General features: G+C 60.0%; 1 protein-coding gene across 1 annotated transcript; it reads left to right on the top strand.

Annotated features, from left to right (window-relative positions):
• Positions 1-766: 766 nt before the first annotated feature.
• PKP1 (plakophilin 1) lies at positions 767-14753 on the top strand (the record flags this gene model as incomplete). Its single annotated transcript, XM_081039174.1, has 13 exons — positions 767-811; positions 1205-1599; positions 2939-3083; positions 3733-3940; positions 4690-4867; positions 6111-6225; positions 6971-7126; positions 7822-7998; positions 8191-8344; positions 8645-8831; positions 9343-9427; positions 11204-11310; positions 12421-14753. 12 exons carry the CDS (start codon positions 767-769, stop codon positions 11276-11278), a joined length of 1920 nt encoding a protein of 639 aa, XP_080895300.1. The 3' UTR covers positions 11279-11310; positions 12421-14753.
• Positions 14754-21486: the final 6733 nt, after the last annotated feature.

The following is a 21486-nucleotide window of genomic DNA, read 5'->3' as shown; positions in this document are numbered from 1 at the left end:
CTCACTGCAGCATGGCCCCAGTTTTCCTGCCTCTAAGGCTCTCCCTGCAGAGAAGAAAGGGGGCCTGGCCAGCAGCTGGCCCCTCCCCAGCCTTGTGTGGCCAGCTCTGGCGTGGAGGCAATGCCCCCGCCACCTGAGGACCTCCCCACACTCGCACTCGCTCACTGGGTGGGGCAGGCAGGCTCGGGCTGCTGCGGAGCTGAGTCCCACGCTGGCCCCTGTGTACAGACATTTCATCAGGCTGCACGCTGATCCTCTCGTCTCAGGACAAGTCAGAGCAGGCAGACCCACTGCTCTGTTCCCAGCCCGTTCCCACCACACCTCCGGCTTTGTGGCTCTTCCCAGGGAGGCTGGCTCCCCAGGTGGGCTCACAGGGCCCTGGGGGGCCTGGTTGTTCTATGTTTTCCTGTTGGATTGAGCCTCTGCCCAGGCTCCCCCCCCCCCATTGCAAGCCTGACAACAAAGCCCTGGGGCCCAGTACCCCAGCCTGCAGCAGCAGCAGCAGCCTGCATGTGTGCAGGGGCCCCCCAGCAGAAAGCCCAGGATCAGGAGGATTCCCCATTTGGCCTTCGAGGGGCCCCCTAGGGGTTGTTCCCGTTTGCTTCTGGCAGGATGAGGCATTCAGCTGAGGTGACAGTGGAGAACTGCTGGCCAGGACAGGAAGTCACCCACGCTGTGGGCAGTGGCCCATGAAGGCCACCACGTCACGGTGCTGGAGCCACTGTTGTCTGGGAACGGCCCAGGACAGCAGAGCGAGGGCTCGGGGATGCGGGCTCGGGTCCTGTTGCCGCCCTTCCAGCAGCACATGACTGTGGGAAGGGTCCTCTCTTCTCAGAGCCTCGGGCTCCCCTCCCAGACGCACGGTGTGGGACCAGATCTGTGCGGCCAAACTGCACCCCACAGTGAGAAACACATTTTACAGCCTGGTACCCACTCGCTGCTTCCCGACACCACACCTCTTTACCACCTGCATGGAACTCTGACCTCTGACATTTTATATTCCAGTTGATATTATTCTAGTCTGTTTTTTTTTAAATGATGGTTCCAGTCTGATCAATTGATTCATAATCCGTAACGGGGCACAACCTACCGTTTGAAACAGGACGTATCAGAAAGTGACCAAGATGCCGTCTCCTCCAAAGCTTCCGGGGTTCCGGCCTCGGTCAGGACTCGCCACTGAGCCTTTCTCCCTCTCTCCGGCCAGGTCTACAATGGCACCCTCAAGCGTGAAGCTGACCACCGGCGCTTCAGCTCCTACAGCCAGATGGACAACTGGGGCCGCCAGTACCCCCGGGGCGTCTGCAGCACCCTGGGCGCGGGCAGCGACATCTGCTTCATGCAGAAGATCAAGGCCAGCCGCAGCGAGCCGGACCTGTACTGCGATCCCCGGGGCACCCTGCGCAAGGGCACGCTGGGCAGCAAGGGCCACAAGACCACCCAGAACCGCTACAGCTTCTACAGCACATGTAGTGGGCAGAAGGCCACCAAGAAGTGCCCCATGCGCCCGCCCTCCTGCACCTCCAAGCAGGAGCCTGTATATGTCCCCCCCATCTCCTGCAACAAGGACATGTCCTTTGGCCACTCGAGGGCCAGCTCCAAGTGAGTGCTGGGGGGCTGGGCGGGGCTCAGGTGGGGGTCGGGGTGGGAGGAGACCCGCAGCCTGGCTGCACTGGAGGGAGGGCGCTCCTGACTTGGGAAAGACAAAGCCACTGTCCCCAGGGATTTACTTGTCCTTCCCTGGGGACGGTCCCAGTGTGAAGGGGCTGGAGAACCCAAACACTAAAACATGTGCTGCGGACGTAGGTTTTGAAGAGTCGCAGGTCATGAGCAGAGGGAGGCTAATTAGAGAAGCTTCGCTAGGCCAGCGGTGCTCAAAGTGCGTTCGTTCCTCGACCAGGAGCACGTGAGACACACTCGTTCTCAGGCCCCACCCAGACCCGTGACCCAGGAGAGGGCCCGACACTGTGTGCTGTCACGAGCCCTGCAGGGGGCTGTCATTCATGCTAGAGTTTGAGAACTTCTGGTCTTCGGCATCTCGATCCGTTTTCTGAAAGAGTGAAGGGACGTGCCCTCCTGGGAAAGGGGCACTGTGTGAGCAGCATCCTGCTGGAAGAGACCCTCACAGGGGCTGGGAAGTCAAGCATGGCAGGGCCAGACGCTTAGGTTAAAACATGGGTTTTCTGGGCTTTTGGCTCAAAAGTGCTTGACTGTCAGCCATTTCACATGGTTCCACCTAACACATGCCCTTGGATATCAGTCTAAGCAGTTTGAACTTGACCCTGCAGCATGGCGAAGCCCCTCATGGAAACAACACAGCGAACAGGGTGTTCAGACTGCTAATTCGATAAAAGGGTACAAGGCGTTGGATGGGGGAGCTGGGAGAAGAGAGCCAGTTGTGGGGGTCTCATACTGCAGCCTCCAGGACAGGGGTCATCAGAAGGAAAGCAGTGGCCCTGAGGACAGAAAGAAGGAATAGATGCGAGAACTTTGTGCAAGAAGAATTAGCTAGACTTGGGAATGGAGAGAAGGAGAGATGGATGGATGGATGGACGGATGGATGGACGGACGGATGGTGGAAGTGTGGATAGATGGATGGACAGGCTCCCATTCTCTCCCATTTTCCCAATACCGGGTACAGATGTGAGAGATGGCAGTGTGGGTGGGGAGTGTCCCCTTGAGAATAGGGCAGTGTTTTTTCTCAGTGCAGAGGTAACTTACCTGCTTGGACACTGGCCCGTGACCAGGGTCTCGTCACTGAGTGTTCACCATGGGGTGAGCCTTTTTCCTCCCCTGGAGGAGCTGTTGCACAGGGCCGTTCTCCAGGTGGGCCTGGGCTGCCTTGTCTTGGCTCTTTGGAGGGCAGGTGAGAGTGCAGCAGCCTGGGTGTGCAGGGGGCGCTCTGAGCCCCTAGAACCCACCCCCATGGCCCATTTGGCAGGATCTGCAGTGAAGATATCGAGTGCAGTGGGCTCACCATCCCCAAGGCTGTGCAGTACCTGAGCTCCCAGGATGAGAAGTACCAGGCCATTGGGGCCTATTACATCCAGCACACCTGCTTCCAGGATGAATCGGCCAAGCAGCAGGTACCCGGCTGCATATGTTCCCCATCCCAGGGCCTGGGTAGGGCCTGGACGTCAGCCTGACCTTGCATGTGGAGGTGGGGTATTTGCAGTTGTCCCCTTCTCACCCCACCCCCACTCCCTCAACCCCTTGTTGTCTGTCTGTCTGTCTCCGAATCATGACCCTCTTGCATGGCACCTATGTGCACATCAGGGCTCGTCCCTGCCTCCCCAGCTTGGCTGGCAGGGCACACCCTCTGGGCTCTGCAGGTTAGCCCAGGGATATAGGGCTGTAAACACGTTTCCTAGAGACCCAGGACTCGTCTGAACTCAGGTTTCTACCGTAGGAGAAAGGGCTCCTGTGGGGAGGGGGGTCCCCTATGTCTGTCCTGCTTTAAGATCTTCATGTGTATTTATACCTTTTGTCTCATCTGGGCCTCACCCGGAGGAGGGAGGTAGGGCTTGAGGGCAGGAGTAACCCCCAGAGGGTCTCCGCTAGGATGTGGGGGGTTGGGGTCTGAGTCCCCTCCCCCATCTCGGCTCCTGAGCTGGTCAGTTATGGTAGGTCACAGCGCTCGTTTGTTTGGCTTGGCCTGGATGTTTCTGAACTAAAAGCCAACTGTTTGGCCTGAGAGTAGTTGGCAGGGCCTCACCTTCCCGACGGTGTCCACAGGTTTACCAGCTGGGGGGCATCTGCAAGCTGGTGGACCTCCTGCGTAGCCCCAACCAGAACGTGCAGCAGGCCGCGGCAGGGGCCCTGCGGAACCTGGTCTTCCGGAGCAGCACCAACAAGCTGGAGACCCGGAGGCAGGGCGGGATCCGCGAGGCCGTCAGCCTCCTGAGGAGAAGCGGGAGCACCGAGATCCAGAAACAGCTGACCGGTAGGGAGCCCAGCACAGACAGCCCGTGGCAGGGGGCTGTGGCCCCAGACAGGGTGTGGGCAGTCCCTGGGGCTGGGCTGGGCTCAGGCTAATGTCCTAGGCGGCCATGGCACCGGCCAGGCCAGGTTCATGGTGCCCAGGTGGTGACCCTGGGCATGCTGCGTGTCCACAAGGGATCGAAGTCCTCTGGAGGATGCTGGTCAAGCGGTGGAGGGCTGGTGTCCACCTCCAGCAGACCCTGGGTTTTCAGGTGAAGAGGAAAGAGCAGGGCTGTGGGGCAGGTCCAGCTGGTCTTGGGCACCTACCCTGGGTCCACCAAGCGTGCTAAGTGCTCGGAGTCACTAGGGCCCTTGATCGGATGGGGAAGACGACACCATAGACCGAGGAACAGTGGTGGTGTTTCTAGAGCGACTTTCAGGTGGAAAACAGAGGACATTAGGAGATTTTGAGGACGAAAATTCATATTGAAAACCACTGTCAGTCACTGTTTTCTGATCACCATCCATGTGCGTGATTCTGACCTCAGTAGACAGCTCTAGATGCTCCCTGCCCCCAGAGAACCTGCAGTCTGGTTGAGACCCCGGGAAATGGGCTCCGGAAATAACGAGACAGTAGCTTTGATAGGCCAGGGCTAGCCGGCAGGCGGCATTTCCGTAGGCTCCTTGGCTAGGGCGGGCTGGCTGACCTCTCGGCCCTGGGGTCCTGCTGAGCCTGACATGTGTGGGTTTGACTGTGCCAACCCCTGCCAGGGCTGCTCTGGAACCTGTCTTCCACCGACGAGCTGAAGGAGGAGCTCATTGCCGATGCCTTGCCCGTCCTGGCCGACCGTGTCATCATCCCCTTCTCTGGCTACTGTGACGGCAACAGAAACATGGCCCGGGAAACTGTGGACCCCGAGGTCTTCTTCAACGCCACAGGCTGCCTGAGGTGAGTGCAGAGGGCGTGCGGGGTCTTTCGCCCAGCCCTGGGTCCTCCCTTCCCCAGGCAGCTCCCACTCGGCCCCGACGGGGCCAGGGCAAAGCCTGTCAGTACACCTGGCCCTCGGCGGCCCCACAGGCCTGATTCCCTGGGTCTGGATGAGGCTCCTCCATTGGGGACCCCGCCACCTCCTCGGAGGACTGAGCAGACTTCCTCAGGGATCTAAGAGAGGAGACACCTGGATCTGAATGTCCAAACTGGTTCAACCATTCCCCTCCCCCCCACCTTTCACCCCCCGAAAACATGCATTTCTTGTACTGTCTTGAAGAGCGTGCTTTTAGACAAAAAGTCCATGGATTGGCTGCTAATGAGTCACTTCCCGCTGTGGGGCTAAAACCCTTTCCCACAGTCACGGGCTGAGGATGGCACTGCTTAGCGCAGCACCCCGAGTTCCTCACCGGGGTGTGGCGATGCCCCTGGGGGTGGGGCGGGCTTGGGCTGCGTGCTCATTCCAGGACAGGTTTCCAAGCTGGGAGGGGCGCTGGTCCTGAGGTGGGGCAAATCCCTCTGGGGTCACACCTGGCTCCAAGGGGTTCGTCTTCCCCACATCCTGGGAACCCTCCCAGGATGGGGTGCAGTTGGCAGGCAGGGGACTCTGCCTCCAGCAGCAGCCTCGGGAAACAGGGAGGCTGGGGAGATGAAAAGCCAGGCTAATTAAGGACTTTATGGGACTGCAGGGCTGCCCAGGCAGAGGGGCCCAGGCTGCTGTGGGGAGAACACAGCTCCCCTGGGGAGGGGGCCCCTGGCTGCTTTCCCAGATCCAGCGCCCAGCCCCGGCTCCCGCAGAGAGAGCTGGGCAGGCAGGGGCTTCCAGCTCCTGCCCCACAAGTGCCCACGAGGGCAGGCGTATGCCTGGGCTGCCAGCTGCACTGGAGCCACGGAGAGCCATAAAGTCATGGCTGGTGGACTCAGCAGGCAGATGGGAAGGTGAAAAGAAAGAGCTGAGTTCCAGCCAGACGCCCCCGCCCCAGCCCCGGTCAGGGCTGCCGGCACTGGCTGCATGCTTTGTCCTTCCGCATTCCTCATTTCTTATTCCTTTAGCCCTCGCCCTTCCTTTCCTCTGCCTCCTCCCACTCCCCCAACCTCCACTGGTCCCCTGCACCCCTCTTTCCCACCTGCTGTCCCCTGTATGTCCCCCACCATCCTCCTCTCTCCACCACCCCTCACCGCTGCCCTCTGTGCCCTCCCGCAGGAACCTGAGCTCCGCCGACGCCGGACGGCAGACCATGCGAAACTACACGGGGCTCATCGATGCCCTCATGGCCTACGTCCAGAACTGTGTGGCAGCCAGCCGCTGTGATGACAAGGTGAGCGCCTGTCCCCTGGCTGCTCAGCCTGGCCCCAGTGGGCATCCTGCCTTTCCTCTCTGGAGGGAACCGCCCACCCTTGTGTGACCCGGACCCTGGGAGGCAGATCCCCGCAGGACCCAACATCGTTAGCAGGGCAAACCCCTGGCTGGTCCCCTAGAGGGAAATGGCGGGCCTCAGGGAGCAGCTGCCGTGGCACTGGGGGGTCTCCTGTTCGTGGACACAAGGAATGGCACCTTGGTGTTGGAGGCTGGGGACCAGCCATGAAAAGAGGGACGTGTGGGGACACGGGGCTTGATGGCTTTTGAAACTGCAGACGTCAGGGCTGCTCCTGAAGGGGTGAGTGCCAGGCCGGAAGGCATGTCCTCGGCAGCCCAGTCTGACCACGGCATGTTGGCCGTAACAGTGGAAATTCACCTCTGTCTGTTGTCCTACTAAGTGCTAGGCTCCTTGATAGGTCCTTTCACGCGTAATCTTCCCGTTGTCCAGACGCAGGTGACTTCAGCCCCATTTTACAGCCAGGGAGCCTGAGGCCCAGAAAGGTAGAGCCAGCCCCTCAGCTCACACAGGCAGGAAATGATGGGACTGGATTCCAATCGCGATTGTTCTGGTCTGTGGTGGGGGCTTGTGCTCGGGGCCTCCAGGGCAGCCGGACTTGCTTGCCCCTCCATGAGTGAGGGCAGGGAGTGGGCCTGGAGCCTAAGGCTGGGCAGCTTCTCAGGCACATGCCCTGCTCGTCCCCCAGTCCGTGGAGAACTGCATGTGTGTCCTGCACAACCTCTCATACCGCCTGGACGCGGAAGTGCCCACCCGCTATCGCCAGCTGGAGTACAACACCCGTAACGCCTACACGGAGAAGTCCTCCACTGGCTGCTTCAGCAACAAGAGCGACAAGATGATGGTGAGCAGACCCGAGCCCACCCGGCTCAAGCCTGGAATCAGCCCCGGAGGCCAAGCCCAGGTCCCAGCCTTGGCCTGGGGAACCGACTGCCCTCTGGGAGCTGGGCAGACGGCCGTGTAGACAAGGAATCTGTGTGTTGGGACCCACCCCGGGGGTCCCAGGTCCAGCTCCCTGCAGGCCTCATTCCTCCATCCCATGTACTGCTAAGGGGTCCCCACTGTCCCCTTTACTCCTGAGGGTTTGGGGGAGCCAGGCGTCTAATCCCGTCTCTGGTTCCCTCTGCTTCCTGACCTCCTGGGTTCCCCCAGAAGCAGAGGTGCAGGGTGGAGAGACAGAGGGCTGGCTTCCTCCACTGGCACAGCTGGGCAGGCCAGGCCCTGGACCACCCCTGTGGGCCCAGGGTGGGTCAGGCTCTGACTCGGGGCGCTGGGGGGCAGGAGGTATCGTGGTGGGAGACCCGAAAGCAGCCTCACACAGCTGGAAGCTTTGAGCAGAGGCTGGACACACTTCCCAAGAGACCGAGGGGCTCCCTGTCCCTAGGGCACAGCCGGTCCGTCACTCACTCTTGCAGATAGCTGCCTCAGTGAGGAAAGGGGCTGCGGGCAGGTGCTTCCTTGGCGCCCTTCCAGGAGCCAGGAGCACGCTTGGGTGCCGTCCCTTCAGAGGCTCCTTAGTGACCTGCCCTCTGTCCTCAGAACAACAACTACGACTGCCCCCTCCCGGAGGAAGAGACCAACCCCAAGGGCAGCAGCTGGCTGTACCACTCGGACGCCATCCGCACCTACCTAAACCTCATGGGCAAAAGCAAGAAAGACGCCACACTGGAGGCGTGTGCAGGGGCCCTGCAGAACCTCACCGCCAGCAAGGGGCTGGTGAGCAGCGCCCCTTACGCCTGCACCTCTCCCCACCCGCACCCCCCGCCCACCCTGTGTCCCCAGCTGTCCCATGCCGCCCTGTGAGGGAAGAAAAGTGTGGGGTCTCTCTGTGTGGGATCCTTGGCCCCTCCCCCTGCCACTGGGCCTGAGGGGCCACAGGCTGAGTCCTCATTCGGTCCTTCTGTCCAGATGTCCAGTGGCATGAGCCAGTTGATTGGGCTCAAGGAAAAAGGCTTGCCACAGATCGCTCGCCTCCTGCAATCTGGCAATTCCGACGTGGTGCGGTCTGGAGCCTCCCTGCTCAGCAACATGTCCCGCCACCAGGCACTGCACAGAGTGATGGGTGAGTGCCACACGGCGCCAGCCCGCCCCACCCTCTAGACAGGACGTCCAGCAGACCCCACCTTCCAGAGGCTGCTGGAAGGTCAGGCCCTAACCATTGCCTGGGGTCAGCGTTTGGGAGGGGACGCTCAGAGGTACAAAGGGGCAGGTCCCCTGGGATGGACAGCAGGTGTGTGAGGTCGCGTCTGGACCCCAGGTCTCGAGCGGCCACCTTGCTCGGAGCCCGACTGACAGCCGTCTGGGACTGTGGCCCCCTCCCTCGGGCATCTGACCCCATGCGTTCCACTCCTTTCCCCCCCAGGGAACCAGGTGTTCCCCGAGGTGGCCAGGCTCCTCACCAGTCACACTGGCAACACCAGCAACTCAGAAGACATCTTGTCCTCGGTCTGCTACACGGTCAGGAACCTGCTGACGTCGCAGCCGCAGATGGCCAGGCAGTACTTCTCCAGTGGCATGGTCAATAACGTCATCAACCTGTGTCGCAACAGGTGGGCAGAAAGGGACGGCCCCGGAGCCCCAGTGCAGCCCCCAGCCCTGCCAAGCGGGCCATCCTGCAACTCTCTGAGAAGGCGCAAACGTGGGGCTGCAGTGGGGCCTCGGGTGGGGGGGGGCTTGACCCCAGAGGCCCAGAGCAGCTGGGAGCCGAGGCTGCAGCAGCCGGGCCTCGGGGCAGCGCACTTCTCTGCCAGGGCCCCTGGCGGACACCGAGTCCTCAGAGGGTCGCCGGAGGCCGGAGAGGCAGACCCAGCGGGTGGGAGCTTCCTTCTGTTCTTGCGGCTCCCTCTTCCCAGGACAAGGGCCGTGGGGCGGAATGGAGAGTAGAGCCCCCCATGGCCCCCGAGGCGTCCAGGGGTTCCTGCAGGTGGCAGAGGCATGGGGTTGTCCCCTATGTGGAGAGTGACCAGCCCCAGGCTGAAGATGGCTCCTGTACCTGGAGGGGAGGGTGGGAGGGAGAAGGGCCCAGAACCTCACTCACAAATGACCTTCCCACCTGCCCAGTACGTCCTCCAAGACCTCAGAAGCTGCCCGGCTCCTCCTGTCGGACATGTGGTCCAGCAAGGAGCTGCAGAGTATCCTCAGACAGGTAAGGCCACACCCTCAGCCTGATGGGAGGCTCTCCCCCTTTCCCGCGTGAGCCGAGTCCAAGTGGACAGAGAAGGGACGGGCAAGGTGCCCCCTTCCCCCCCCCAGAGCCAGAGCTGAGACACACGTGCTGGCTGCTGAGGAGGTCAGCCTCTGCGGGCATCTGTCAGGACCGCCAGCGGTGCTGAGCGCATGGAGGGCAGAGGAAATCGGGGTCGCACATCGGAGGCATGGGGTGGGAGCCTCCAGGAGCAAACAGACCAGCAGGGCAGACAAAGGCACTTGGTTCATTTGCGGCGTGACGTGCATGCTGGCTGGAGAGCTAGGTTTGGGCTGGATTACTGACCCCTTCAACTTCAGACCAAAGAGCTCGAGGGTTTGCCTTTGGCACTGGGGAGCCACTGGGGGTTTTGAGAGTAGGGTTTCGTGATGAAAGCAACACTAAAAAGACTCCCCCACACCAGTGTGGGGGCCGAGGGGACGGAGAGACCCTGGGGCTGTGGGGCGTGTCCAGGGCTGACCCCAACACCTGCCTTCTCTCCGCCCGCGGGCGTACCTCGGGTCTCGCTTTATGGAATCTCGCCACACCAACTCTTCTCTCCCACTCCTGCGTCAGCCATTCCTTCAATGGGGGCAAAAGGCAGGAGACACGGAATATGGGGCTGACAGCGCTCAAGCCTCTGCTTGGACACTGGTTACAGTCACAGCACAGAGTGGGCTGTAGGGGGGCGATCTGCAGAGGTAAAAGCTGAAGTTTGGGATTGGGGCCCGGGTGTGTGACCTGGGGAACAGGCCAGGCTGCCACCCAGAATGGAACGTTGTCCAGACAGAAAAGCAAGCCAGACCATCGCAGGGCAAGTCTGTGGAAAGTTGTGGAGGAGACCCTCACCTGGGGGTCGAGGAGAGAGAGGGGCGGGGAACAGGAGGAGCTGTGAGAGGTGGCCAGGATGGGGCTGGACCGCGTGGGACGGGGAACGTGCTAAGGAAGGGTGGGCAGTGGTGCCCAGGGGTCCTGAGGGGACACGGACGACATAAACCAGGAATTCCCCCACGCCCTCCGAAAGCACTGCTGATGCAGCCCCGGGACCCCACAGGGCCTGTTGCGTGGGGAGGCGTATGTGTGGGGCGGGGACCCATCACCGCAGTTTGGCCCAGAAATACGGGAGACACAAGGACTGGTAAAGTGGCAGCTGTTTGATGTCAGGAAGCATCTCTGTCGGGACATGAGAGGGAGTGGGCAGAGAAGGGGCAAGAGAAGGGGCTGGAGCGTAAGGGGGACGAGAGAGCGGACGGGCCTGAGCGGCAGGAGACGGGCGCGCCCAAGCACGGCTGCAGGAGGACAGCAGGTCAGGGGCACAGACCACCGAGCATGCAGCACATCTGCTGCCTGTGCCAGCCCTGCTCGCTGTTCGGGAAACGCTGGCCGCATCCTGCCTGCCAAGTGTCAGGATTTAACAAACAAAACAAAAAAAGGCAGGGACAGAGAGAAGGGCAACGAACAGACTTCCACCCTGATGTTGGCTGTTGTTCCATTTAAAGAGTGATGTGTGCTCACTGAAATCCTCACGCCTTGATTGGACTTTCGCAAAGGCAGGACGCAACTTCCCACGGGCTGGTGGGAATCCCGACACTTCTCACTGACTCACGGGGTTGACGGCCTTGTGTTTGGCGACCCATTCACTTAGGCCCATTGTGACCGTGACACACACGTACAGCGTGTTCCGAGGACACTCTGGGTCCCAGGGAGTTTCACACGTGGCCGTCTGTCTCCTTGCAGCAAGGTTTTGACAGGAGCACCCTGGGAACCTTAGGAGGGGCCAACAGCCTCAGGAACTTCACCTCCCGCTTCTAAGAGGAGGCTGCCCCAGCAAGTTCAGCTTGCAGGTAAGAAGACACCCCCCCTCCAGGACCCCTGCAGCAGCCTCAGCCAGTCTCAGAGAGAGGGGCCAGGCCTGTCTCCCCGGGGACACAGAAGCATGCTTTGGGCTAGCGGACAGCCTGGCTCTGGCAGACACAAGGGCGGTGAGGACAGCTGTGTAGACTGCTTGGGACATAGGACATCAGGCCTACGCAATGTCCTGGTAGCATCAGCAGGACAGAAGTCTGGGCAGAGCTGCCAGGTACAGCCGTGTAGTTTGTGCACTGAACAAGCCAGGACACGGCATTCACACAGGCCACGGTGTGAACGGCCCCTGCAGTTGCACAGCATGTCACCCACTGCCCACTTCCTTACCCTTTTCACAATCCACTTCCCGGTCTCTGCACGTGCCTAGTGTAAGCAGGCTTATTTCCAGTGGACGATTCTAGGGACCAAAAACTCAGAACCAGTATGCACTAATCTGACACAGGCTGGCAGGCCCTAGCGTTCGTTAGGAGCTCCTGGGTGCTTGCTAACATGCATTTCTGACTCAGTAGTGGGAAAAGCATTTGTAGACAAGCGTGCCATGTGTTTCTGACTCGGGTAAGCCAAGGACCCCACTTAGACACTGAAACCAGACGGTCAGCCTTAGAGAGCGTCCCCAGGGGCGGCCCCCGTGTAGAGCCTCTGCAGAGAGCCAGGGCGAGAACAGGGCCACCTGAACTGGAGCCCCGGTGACCCGCCAGCACCCCAACACCTGAGGAGGATCCTGGTGGAGAGAGGGCTCTGCCTGTGGTCCAGATGAAGATTAAATCATGCTTCAGACGCCATCTCCTGGTGGATGAGCATAAGCCTGGGGACGGAAAAGGAGAGAAGTGAATTCAGCAGATTCCGAATGAGCCATCTAAGTGCTCAGTGCCGGGCTAGCACCATGGTGGTGGGACAGGGTGGGCATGGCAGTGCCGACAGATCTGACATGCTTCTGATGCTACAGAATCCACCTGGAAGGTGTCGAGGGTCTCAGGCCAGGGCACATCGGGGCAGACGTGGTGGGGAGCGGGTGGCGGCATCGCTGGGCCTGCCGGCATGGCTGCGTCTCGCTCTGCACGCTAACGGGAGGGCTCCCTCTTTTGCAGAAACGACATGACCCCTCAGAGAAGACCTCAGGCCTGGCTGGAGGGTTATTCTGTCCACCTGTGCAGTATTTGGAAAAGTGCAAAGCAACCAAGAGCAAACCTGAAAACTGTGGATAACGGAAATATTTTTAGATTCTTTTTTTTTCCCCCCTTGGGAGAATTGGCAGGCAATGGGGGTTGGGGAGGGTGGGGGGACCTTTCTTGAGTTACAGGGACTTTTTCTGATGTCAATACTTCTTTTGCTGAGACATGATATATATATGTGTGTGTGTATAATGTAAGTGTGTGCGTGTGTGCATGAGTGCCTAAGGCCTTGACCACAAACTGCATCAAGCTAGGCAGGCTGTCTCTGCAGCTCACGGGTGTTCCTTACACATAGGCAGGTGCGTGTGCTTTGTCAGCTGCCCACACCCCCCGAAATGTACCTGCCGTGTGGGAGCCTCCCCGGCGAGCTGCAGAGGCGCTTTCCAGTAAGCGAGGTCGGCCAGGGAGGTGAGGGCGTGTGTCTACGGGCAGTCGAGCTGTCTGATAACATTGCCCTTTACAAAGTGCCCCTGGGACTGGGCTAGAGATCGTAGGGACAGTCCCGCTGCACGAGGTCTGTCCCAGAGAGAGGGGCCCGCCGTTTCTCGGCTGTGTGCCCAGCAGAGCAGGCTCAGCCTCTCACTGTGGTTACGTCCTCCAAGGGGGCTCGCAACGTACCTGTTGCAGGAGAAAGATGGAAAAGTGGTGCTCAGAGCCCAAGAGCTGTTCTGGGAACGGCTGTTTGGTCTTCATATTCCCTGGGGCAGGGGGACAGGCTGGGGCTCGGCAGGGACCTCCTGCAGCCTTCAGTGGGACAGGGGCCATTTGGAAACTGACCAGGAGGGCACTTGCCCCCACGCTTGTGAGACTGGGAGACTCACGTGAGGGCGCGTTTGGGTCCCAGCACTTAGAGGACGCACATTCAGGCAGACCAGCCAAGGGAACGGTCCTGTGAGGCCTCCCACCAGCCCACGCCCCAGCCAGAGGCCGTCCCCACTTCCCCCTGAACCCCAGCCGTCCTATCTCCACCCTCTTTGTGAAACCACAGGGCTTGTGATTAAAGAGGCCAGTCCAGGGCACCGTCCACGCCCGAGACCCCTGCCTCTTGTGATCGTCTGACAAGTGGCAGGAGGCCTCCTGAGAGAAGCTTGCTGTAAATAGCCCTTCGCACGTCCTGTAGATGGAGCCAGCCCCAGTGCCCAGGCCTGCCCGTCCCTGCCCCTGCCCCCTGCTCCCCAATCCGACCCCACTCTGACCCCAGCAGTCAGAATGGAAAAGTGTCTTCTGGACAGAGGATGGGCCTTCCAAGATGTGCCAACTGAGACAGACCCGCGAGGACGGGCCTTTGAGCGGCTGTCCTGGGTGCTGTGAACCTGACACCCCCCCCACCCCTTTGCTCACCCCCCTCAGGGCCCACACGTGACTCTGCTCCCACCAGGATGTCCTGGAAGGGGGCGTGGGGATGACTGCCTGCCTGGCCTCGGAGCCCAGAGGAATTTATTTCTTAAAAAATGTATGGAGTCCCCGTTTGTACCAAGGAGTGTCCCTCACAGCACTCGGGACACGTGAACGAACAGACCATACTCCTGTCCTCACGAGCGGACCTTCTCCTGGCGGGAAGAGGAGACAGGGGCCTGGCTTTAGGGGCCCCCAGTGTGAGAGGGTGAACCAGTCCAGTCAGAGGAGGACAGTTGGGACAGTTAGGCCTGATTTTGGTAACTTCTCTCGTGTCCCCTGAGGCTGGCCAGAGGGGCCTGTCACCCAGCCTATGACCCATGCCTGTCATTTTGGAAGAGACAAGACCAAGAGGGACCTGAGGGTGCGTGTGCTAAGGAAGGGAGGATGGGTGCTGGGCTTTGTGTGTCTGGGGTTGCCGTATTGTAAGCCCATAGTCGCCTCACTCTCAGGACTGACACCCAAGATGAGACGCTCCAACCTGGGGCCAAGCGAGGAAGGACACAGAGCTGCAGGCTCTCCCCAGACTGTGCTTCAAGCAGACCCAGTCACTGGCCTCCAGCCCTATTTAGTGGGGGCCAGACCAGCAGTGCAGACCCCGCCTCTCCCAGGGACTCAGCGGTGGCACGCTCCTGTCCACCTCCGAGCCTGGCTGAGAGGTGGACAGCTGAAATGCCAAAGGCCGAGGCTGTGGGATGGGCAGGGGGCTGCCGTGAGGTGCCCTGGAGCCCATCGTCCCCTGCTCCATGTTTGTGTAAAACCTTTGTACTGGTCAGGCCCAGTTTACCTGCGTCATATGCTAGGTACTTGCTTTTTTGGAAATAGAGGAAATCAATAAATTGCTGGCATTTCTTTGAACCTTTTCAAGCAGTGGATTATTTGGGGTGCTGACTTCCTTCCGGGACCTCCTTACTGAGGCCCTGCTCTAGGCGAGGGCTGCAAGTGCCACAGGGGGAGGGACGCCACTCAGACCCCTGCTCACGTCCTCACAGAAGCTCTGAGAAGCCTACAGACAAGTACAGTGAGGCTTGGGCAGGGAGCCCAGCATCACACGGCTTATAAAGGGAAAACCACCCCCTGTGGAGGCCCCCAAACAAACCTCCAGGGTATAAAAGGAACTTGTGTTTCCTGAAGGTGCTCGCTTCCCGCTCCCGTATGGGGTGCTTGGGGTCACAAAGCAGAGGGTGCGGGGGGCCTGGTCTCCAGAGGGTCATAAGAGACAAGACATGCATGTGGAACTTTCCAGACATAACTGCTGAGGGCCATGGGGCAGGGCCACCTGGGGGGAGGGAGCTGGGATGGGCTTCTCCCAACCCGGGAGGAGGACATTGGCACGGCCTCTCACCAGAGCCTGGGTCACCCCTCACTTTGGTACCAGTCAGAAGGCCAGGGAGGACGGCCGGAGCCTCAGCCAGGGGACAAAGACGGCCTGTCTATGGCCTGGATTGTTAACACACGGCGCCTGGCGCCTCAGGAACTGTGTTAAGAACATTAATCGGTTCCAAAATTCACGTATTGACTTCAAATTACAAACTTAAAATCGATAAATGTTTCATTGGTAAGCTTTCATTCACATGGCTTTTTTAATGAAACTAAGCTATTTTGCTTTAAATTAATGAAAAAGCACAGAAGTTCAATGAGTGCAACCTGGTGAATCTCCGCAAACTGAACACCCAGACCAAGAAAGGGACGCTCCGAGCAGCCACCTTCAAGCCCGGCCTGGAACACGCTTCCTGACTGGCCTCTTGTCCCCGCACCCAGCCCCCAGCCACCAGAGTGGGCCACCGCCAGAGCCACCATGAAACACAATGCTGACACATCCCTCCTCTGCCTAAAAATGTCGGCTAGCTCCCAATTTTCTGTAGCGAGAATTCATAGGCTGTCCCCACACTGTCCCCATGCTGTCCCCACGCTGTCCCACCTCTGTCTTGTCTCCGCCCCATTCACAGTCCCTACACTCCACCCAGGCTCGGCATGTCCCCAAACACGCCGTGCCCATTTAATGCCACTGTCTACGTTGTTTCTGCCCAGCGTGCCTGTCAAAGCCTTGTCTGTCCCGGAGGCCCGCCTCACTTGTCCGTCCCCTGAGGGACATGTGTGTCAGTGCCCTGCAGAGGCCCTTGACTTGAGGCATGTCTGTTGTCCCATCTGGGGAATGTGGCCGTAGATTCCCATCTTCCCGTGGGCAGGAACAGTGCCTGCTCATGTGTGTCCCGGTCAACGCCCGCAGTGTGTGTCACCGACAGCTACGCTGAAGGTGCCTGGTGCAGACCCCGAGAATCCCCGCTAACTGGCCCGACAGCACTTCCAGGCCTCCCTCCTGCTAACTAAGCCTGGGGGTCCGGAAGCAGTTGGCCCAGCAGCACCTCCGGGGTAAGACAGCCCGAAGCTGTCCTGCCGTTAGACAGTCTGGCCCCTACAGCTTCCACTGGAGGGTCTTTGTCCTCACCCCCGAGGGCCACAGAGCCTGGGCCCAGCCTCGCTTCTCCAGGACGGTCCTCCCAACATCTGGACACAGCCACCTGTGCCCCGGACTTTTCTCAGCTCCAGAAACCACGTCGGCTTCTCCAGCCTTTCCTTAGAAGGCCTGGTTCAGTGCCCCCTCACTGATTAGTCACCCTTCTCCCTACACGTCTCAGGTTGTCACCACCCCTCTTAAGACCTGGAGCTCCCAATGGGGTACGGACACCAGATGTGGTCTGAGCAGTATCGAGTACAGTGGGGCTGGGCCGCTCAGATTTGGGGCCTCCATTTCTGGTCTGCTCTGCCATCTAGGCCTGGAAAGCCACAAAAAATGATTCTCGATAAAATTGTCAGGACACCACACATCTGTCAGGCTTTGGGAAAGGCTGCTCACCAGGGTCCTTTCTGTAAAGTTAGGGGGTGGCTGAGGTCCCTTCCAGTTCTGCCACTCCACGTGATGGCCTGTGCCCCCAGCTCCCAGAACCTCCAAGAGCCCCACGCCTGGCAGAGCTGGGAGATCACAGCCTGGCATCCCCGCCCGGGGCGGGTGGTGGGGGCCAAAGGAGCCAGTGACTCAGAACCGGCCCTGCTGGTCCCACTTCCATCCAACAGAGTCAGCAAAAGCCAGGCCAGCTGTGCGATTGGCAGGAGCTCCCGTCCCTCCACATGGGGGTCCCAGCTCCTTCCACAGCGGCCATGAGCCCCACAGAACCGAGTCTCCTCCCTTCTGCCAGTGACTGGGGTGCCACCTCTCAGACCATAGCATCTGTGGGGACAAAGCCCCAAAAAACAGTTTCCAGGCTCTCGGCCTCACATAGAAAGGTTCTGACTTGGGTAGTAAATGGCCATCAACTGTGATTGGCTGGCCATCAGCTGTGGCTAGTTGGCCGTCAGCTGTACCCCATAAGCCATTGGCCACTAATATAACTGCCATGGCTACGCTAGCAGAGGAATGAGGGCTAGCAAGAAGATGGTGGCTGGCAAGCGCGGACTGCTGTTAGGCAGATTATGCAGATCCTGCTTCCTGTGTCTCCAGCCCAGCCGCCAGCGAGAATTTCTTGGTTTGACTCCCCTATCTATGGCTCCGTGGGTGTTCCTGTTTGGCCTTGTGTCCTGCGTTCTTATGTGGGGAGCGGGAGCTGAGACCCCGCAGGCCGCCCCCCACGACAAATGGCGCAGCGAGCAGGGTCCCCTGCGTGACACATGGCGTAGTCGGCAGGATACGGTGCTGGCCAAAGCTTTCCGAAGGGCAGTGGAGCAGTTTGTGCGTATGAAAGCTCCGTCTGAGGAAGACCAGGAGAAGCAGCTGCCGGAGAGCTCGATTCCCGTGGAGGGGTGGGAAGACGTGGATGGTTCCCCAACCAGCAGAGGCCGGAGAAAGCGGAGGTTGTTGCCGCCCGGTGGGCTGGGAACTGCTTGCTGAGGCAGCCCAGATGCGGGACTTGTCCCAGGAGGAAACGCTTGCTGAGTGCTCCATGGGAGATGAGGGTGAGGTCAAGGTCATCCCTCACCCCCAGGACAGCCCTGGCGAATGACTATGGACTATGAGGAATTGCCTTCTATCCCTGATTTAATGGACTCTTGACTGTTTGGGAACATACCACCATGTAGTGGGACTGGCGGATGTTTGCTTTTGTGTTGTGACTGGCCGCCATTGAGAATATGTAAGCACCTTGATGTGAGCCGCTGTTGTTCCAGCACGGTACCCCGAGAGGCCCAGAGAGAGTGGCAGTGCCCTGAGAGCCCGGGCTGTGCCCAGGAAGTCTGGCTGTGTCCAGAGAGAGTGGCAGTGCCCTGAGAGCCCTGGCTGAGTCCAGGAAGTCTGGCTGTGTCCAGAGAAAGTGGCAGTGCCCTGAGGCCCTGGCTGAGTCCAGGAAGTCTGGCTGTGTCCAGAGAGAGTGGCAGTGCCCTGAGGCCCTGGCTGAGTCCAGGAAGTCTGGCTGTGTCCAGAGAGAGTGGCAGTGCCCTGAGGCCCTGGCTGAGTCCAGGAAGTCTGGCTGTGTCCAGAGAGAGTGGCAGTGCCCTGAGAGCCCTGGCTGTGCCCGGGGAGACAGGTGGTACCCTAAGAAGCCCAGGAAGTCCGGCTGTGCCCAGAAGGACTGGTGGTGTCCTGAGAGGCCCCGGCTATGCTCAGAGAGCCTGGCTGTGTCTAGAATATTGCATTCACCTCCAGGCTCCTCGCACAGGGACCCTTGCGGAAGACACTTGTCGCGTAGATTGTGAGGCGAGACCCTGTAGGGGTGGAGTGTGGGGACAAAGCCCCAAAAAACAGTTTCCAGGCTCTTGGCTTCACATAGAAAGGTGCTGGCTCGGGTAGTAAATGGCCATCAACTGTGATCAGATGGCCACCTGCTGTGGCTAGTTGGCCGTCAGCTGTAACCCGTAAGCCATTGGCCAGTAATATAACGGCTGTGGCTACGCTAGCAAGAAAAAATGGGGGCTAGCAAGAAGCTGGTGGCTGGCAAGCGCGGACTGCTGTTAGGCAGAGTATGCAGATCCTGCTTCCTGTGTCTCCAGCCCAGCCGCCAGCGAGAATTTCTTGGTTTGACTCCCCTATCTATGGCTCCGTGGGTGTTCCTCTTTGGCCTCACCATGTCCTGCGTTCTTATGGGGGGAGCAGGAGCAGAGACCCCGCCGGACGCCCTGCGTGACACATGGTGTAGTCGGCAGGATACGGTGCCGGCCAAAGCTCTCTGAAGGGCAGTGGAGCAGTTTGTACATATGAACATTCAGTCACAGGAAGACCAGGAGGTGCAGCTGCCGGAGAGCTGGACCCCAGTGGAGAGGTGGAAAGACGTGGATGGTTCCCCAACCAGCAGAGGCCGGAGAAAGCGGAGGTTGTTGCCGCCCGGTGGGCTGGGAACTGCTTGCTGAGGCAGCCCGGATGCGGGACTTGTCCCGGGAGGAAACACTTGCTGAGTCCTCTGTGGGAGCTGAGGGTGAGGTCAAGGTCGTCCCTCACCCCCAGGACAGCCCTGGCGAATGACTATGGACTATGGGGAATTGCCTTCCATCCCTGATTTAATGGACGCTTGACTGTGTGGGAACATACCACCATGTAGTGGGACTGGCGGATGTTTGCTTTTGTGTCTTGACTGGCCGCCATGGAGAATATGTAAACACCTTGATGTGAGCTGCTGTTGTTCCAGCACGGTACCCCGAGAGGCCCAGAGAGAGTGGCAGTGCCCTGAGGCCCTGGCTGTGCCCAGGAAGTCTGGCTGTGCCCAGAGTGAGTGGCAGTGCCCTGAGAGCCCTGGCTGTGCCCGGGGAGACAGGTGGTACCCTGAGAAGCCCAGGAAGTCTGGCTGTGCCCAGAAGTACTGGTGGTGCCCTGAGAGGCCCTGGCTGTGCTCAGAGAGCCTGGCTGTGTCCAGGATATTGCATTCACCTCCAGGCTCCTCGCACAGGGACCCTCGCGGAAGACACTTGTCGCGTAGATTGTGAGGCGAGACCCTGTAGGAGTGGAGTGTGGGGACAAAGCCCCAAAAAACAGTGTCCAGGCTCTCGGCCTCACATAGAAAGGTGCTGGCTCGGATAGTAAATGGCCATCAACTGTGATCAGATGGCCAGCAGCTGTGGCTAGTTGGCCGTCAGCTGTAACCCGTAGGCCATTGGCCACTAATATAACTGCTGTGGCTACGCTAGCAGAAGAATGGGGGCTAGCAAGAAGCTGGTGGCTGGCAAGCGCGGACGGCTGTTAGGCAGAGTATGTAGATCCTGCTTCCTGTGTCTGCAGCCCAGCCGCCAGCGAGAATTTCTTGGTTTGACTCCCCTACCTATGGCTCCGTGGGTGTTCCTGTTTGGCCTCACCGTGTCCTGCGTTCTTATGTGGGGAGCAGGAGCTGAGACCCCGCCGGACGCCCCGCATGACAGTATCTGAGACTCAAAACAAAAGCTGGTGAGGGCAAGCGGCCTGCAGACTTGGGGAGGTGCCCCTGCTGTCCCCACAGCCCTCTCCAGAAGGGGCTACAAGAGGAGCTCCCCCGCCCCCCTCGCCAGCACCACCAGGCTCAGCACCTCTCCTGAGAAACTGGGGCGAGGGTCTACCATCTGTGCGCTGGGGAGCACCTTCCCTGCGGGGGGTTGTAGTAAAGGTCCCCAAACCTAACAGCCTCTTTTCACTCTTCCAACAGTCACCTCTTAGTTACTAAGACTCCAGCCTAGTCCACTCCTAATTCCCACGCGTGTTCAATTCCCAGCCCCCCTCACCCCCCGCTTCTGCCGGACACAGATTAGCCTTGGCCGACGGCTCGGCTCTGCTCTCTCATGCACTCCTTTTCCACGAGGACCTTCTGGGCTGGGGGCCAAGGCCAAGGGAGGCGCCAGCTCTTCCTGGCAGCGTAGGGATGGGTGGGAGGGGAGGGTGAGGCAGCCGACACGCAGCAGGTCGCCCTGACCCACTGTCAGCGCCTCAGCACATCTCAGGGGGAACGCCCCAGCTCTCGGCCGCCCCCCACTTTCCTGAAGAGCAGCCCAGCCCATGCCTCCTGCAGAATTGCATTGCCCAGGCCTGACTTGACTGAGGAACCTGCTTTGGGCGTGGGGTGTGCTGAGGGTGTGGCTGGTGTGGCCGAGGCCTGAGCCCAGGGCCACGGGTGGGGCGACCCCTGGGGCTTGGGTGCTCCAGGAGTGGGGAGACGGTTTCTCCTGAGTCTTCAGTTGAGAGTAATTTACGTTTCTGTCGTTGCTGGGGTGGGGGCTGAGAGCTGGGGTGAGTGGGTAGGTGGGGCTGAAGCTCCGGGAACAGGCCCAGGAGGGGCAGGTGGGTGGCTGGGCACCAGGCCTGGTTTCTGGGACTCACTAGTCTTCAGTGGGGGCTTCTCTAGACAGCATGGGAGGCGTGAGTCAGGGAAGCCACAGTCACTCAGGAGCTCCCCCCACCGAGACTGAGACTCGTGGAGAAACAGGGGCTTCAGCTGTTTCCTCAATGGTGGGGGGTTGGATAGCAGAGAGGGGAGGGAGAGCAAGGATCACTGCAGAGGGGGGAGAGCAGGGACACGGGGGCACAGGACGACTGCAGGTGCCAAGCCTCTGCCACCCTGGCTCACGCTCTGCAGTCGGAGGTGGCACAGTGGCAAAGCAGTGACGGGTCCCCCCAGCCACCCTGGTCCCGAGAATGGGCCG

The sequence above is a fragment of the Rhinolophus hipposideros genome (assembly GCF_964194185.1).
Source record: "Rhinolophus hipposideros genome assembly, chromosome: 26".
NCBI lineage: Eukaryota > Metazoa > Chordata > Mammalia > Chiroptera > Rhinolophidae > Rhinolophus > Rhinolophus hipposideros.
Note: the sequence above shows the minus strand (reverse complement) of the source record. Positions and strands in the feature narration are given on the sequence as shown.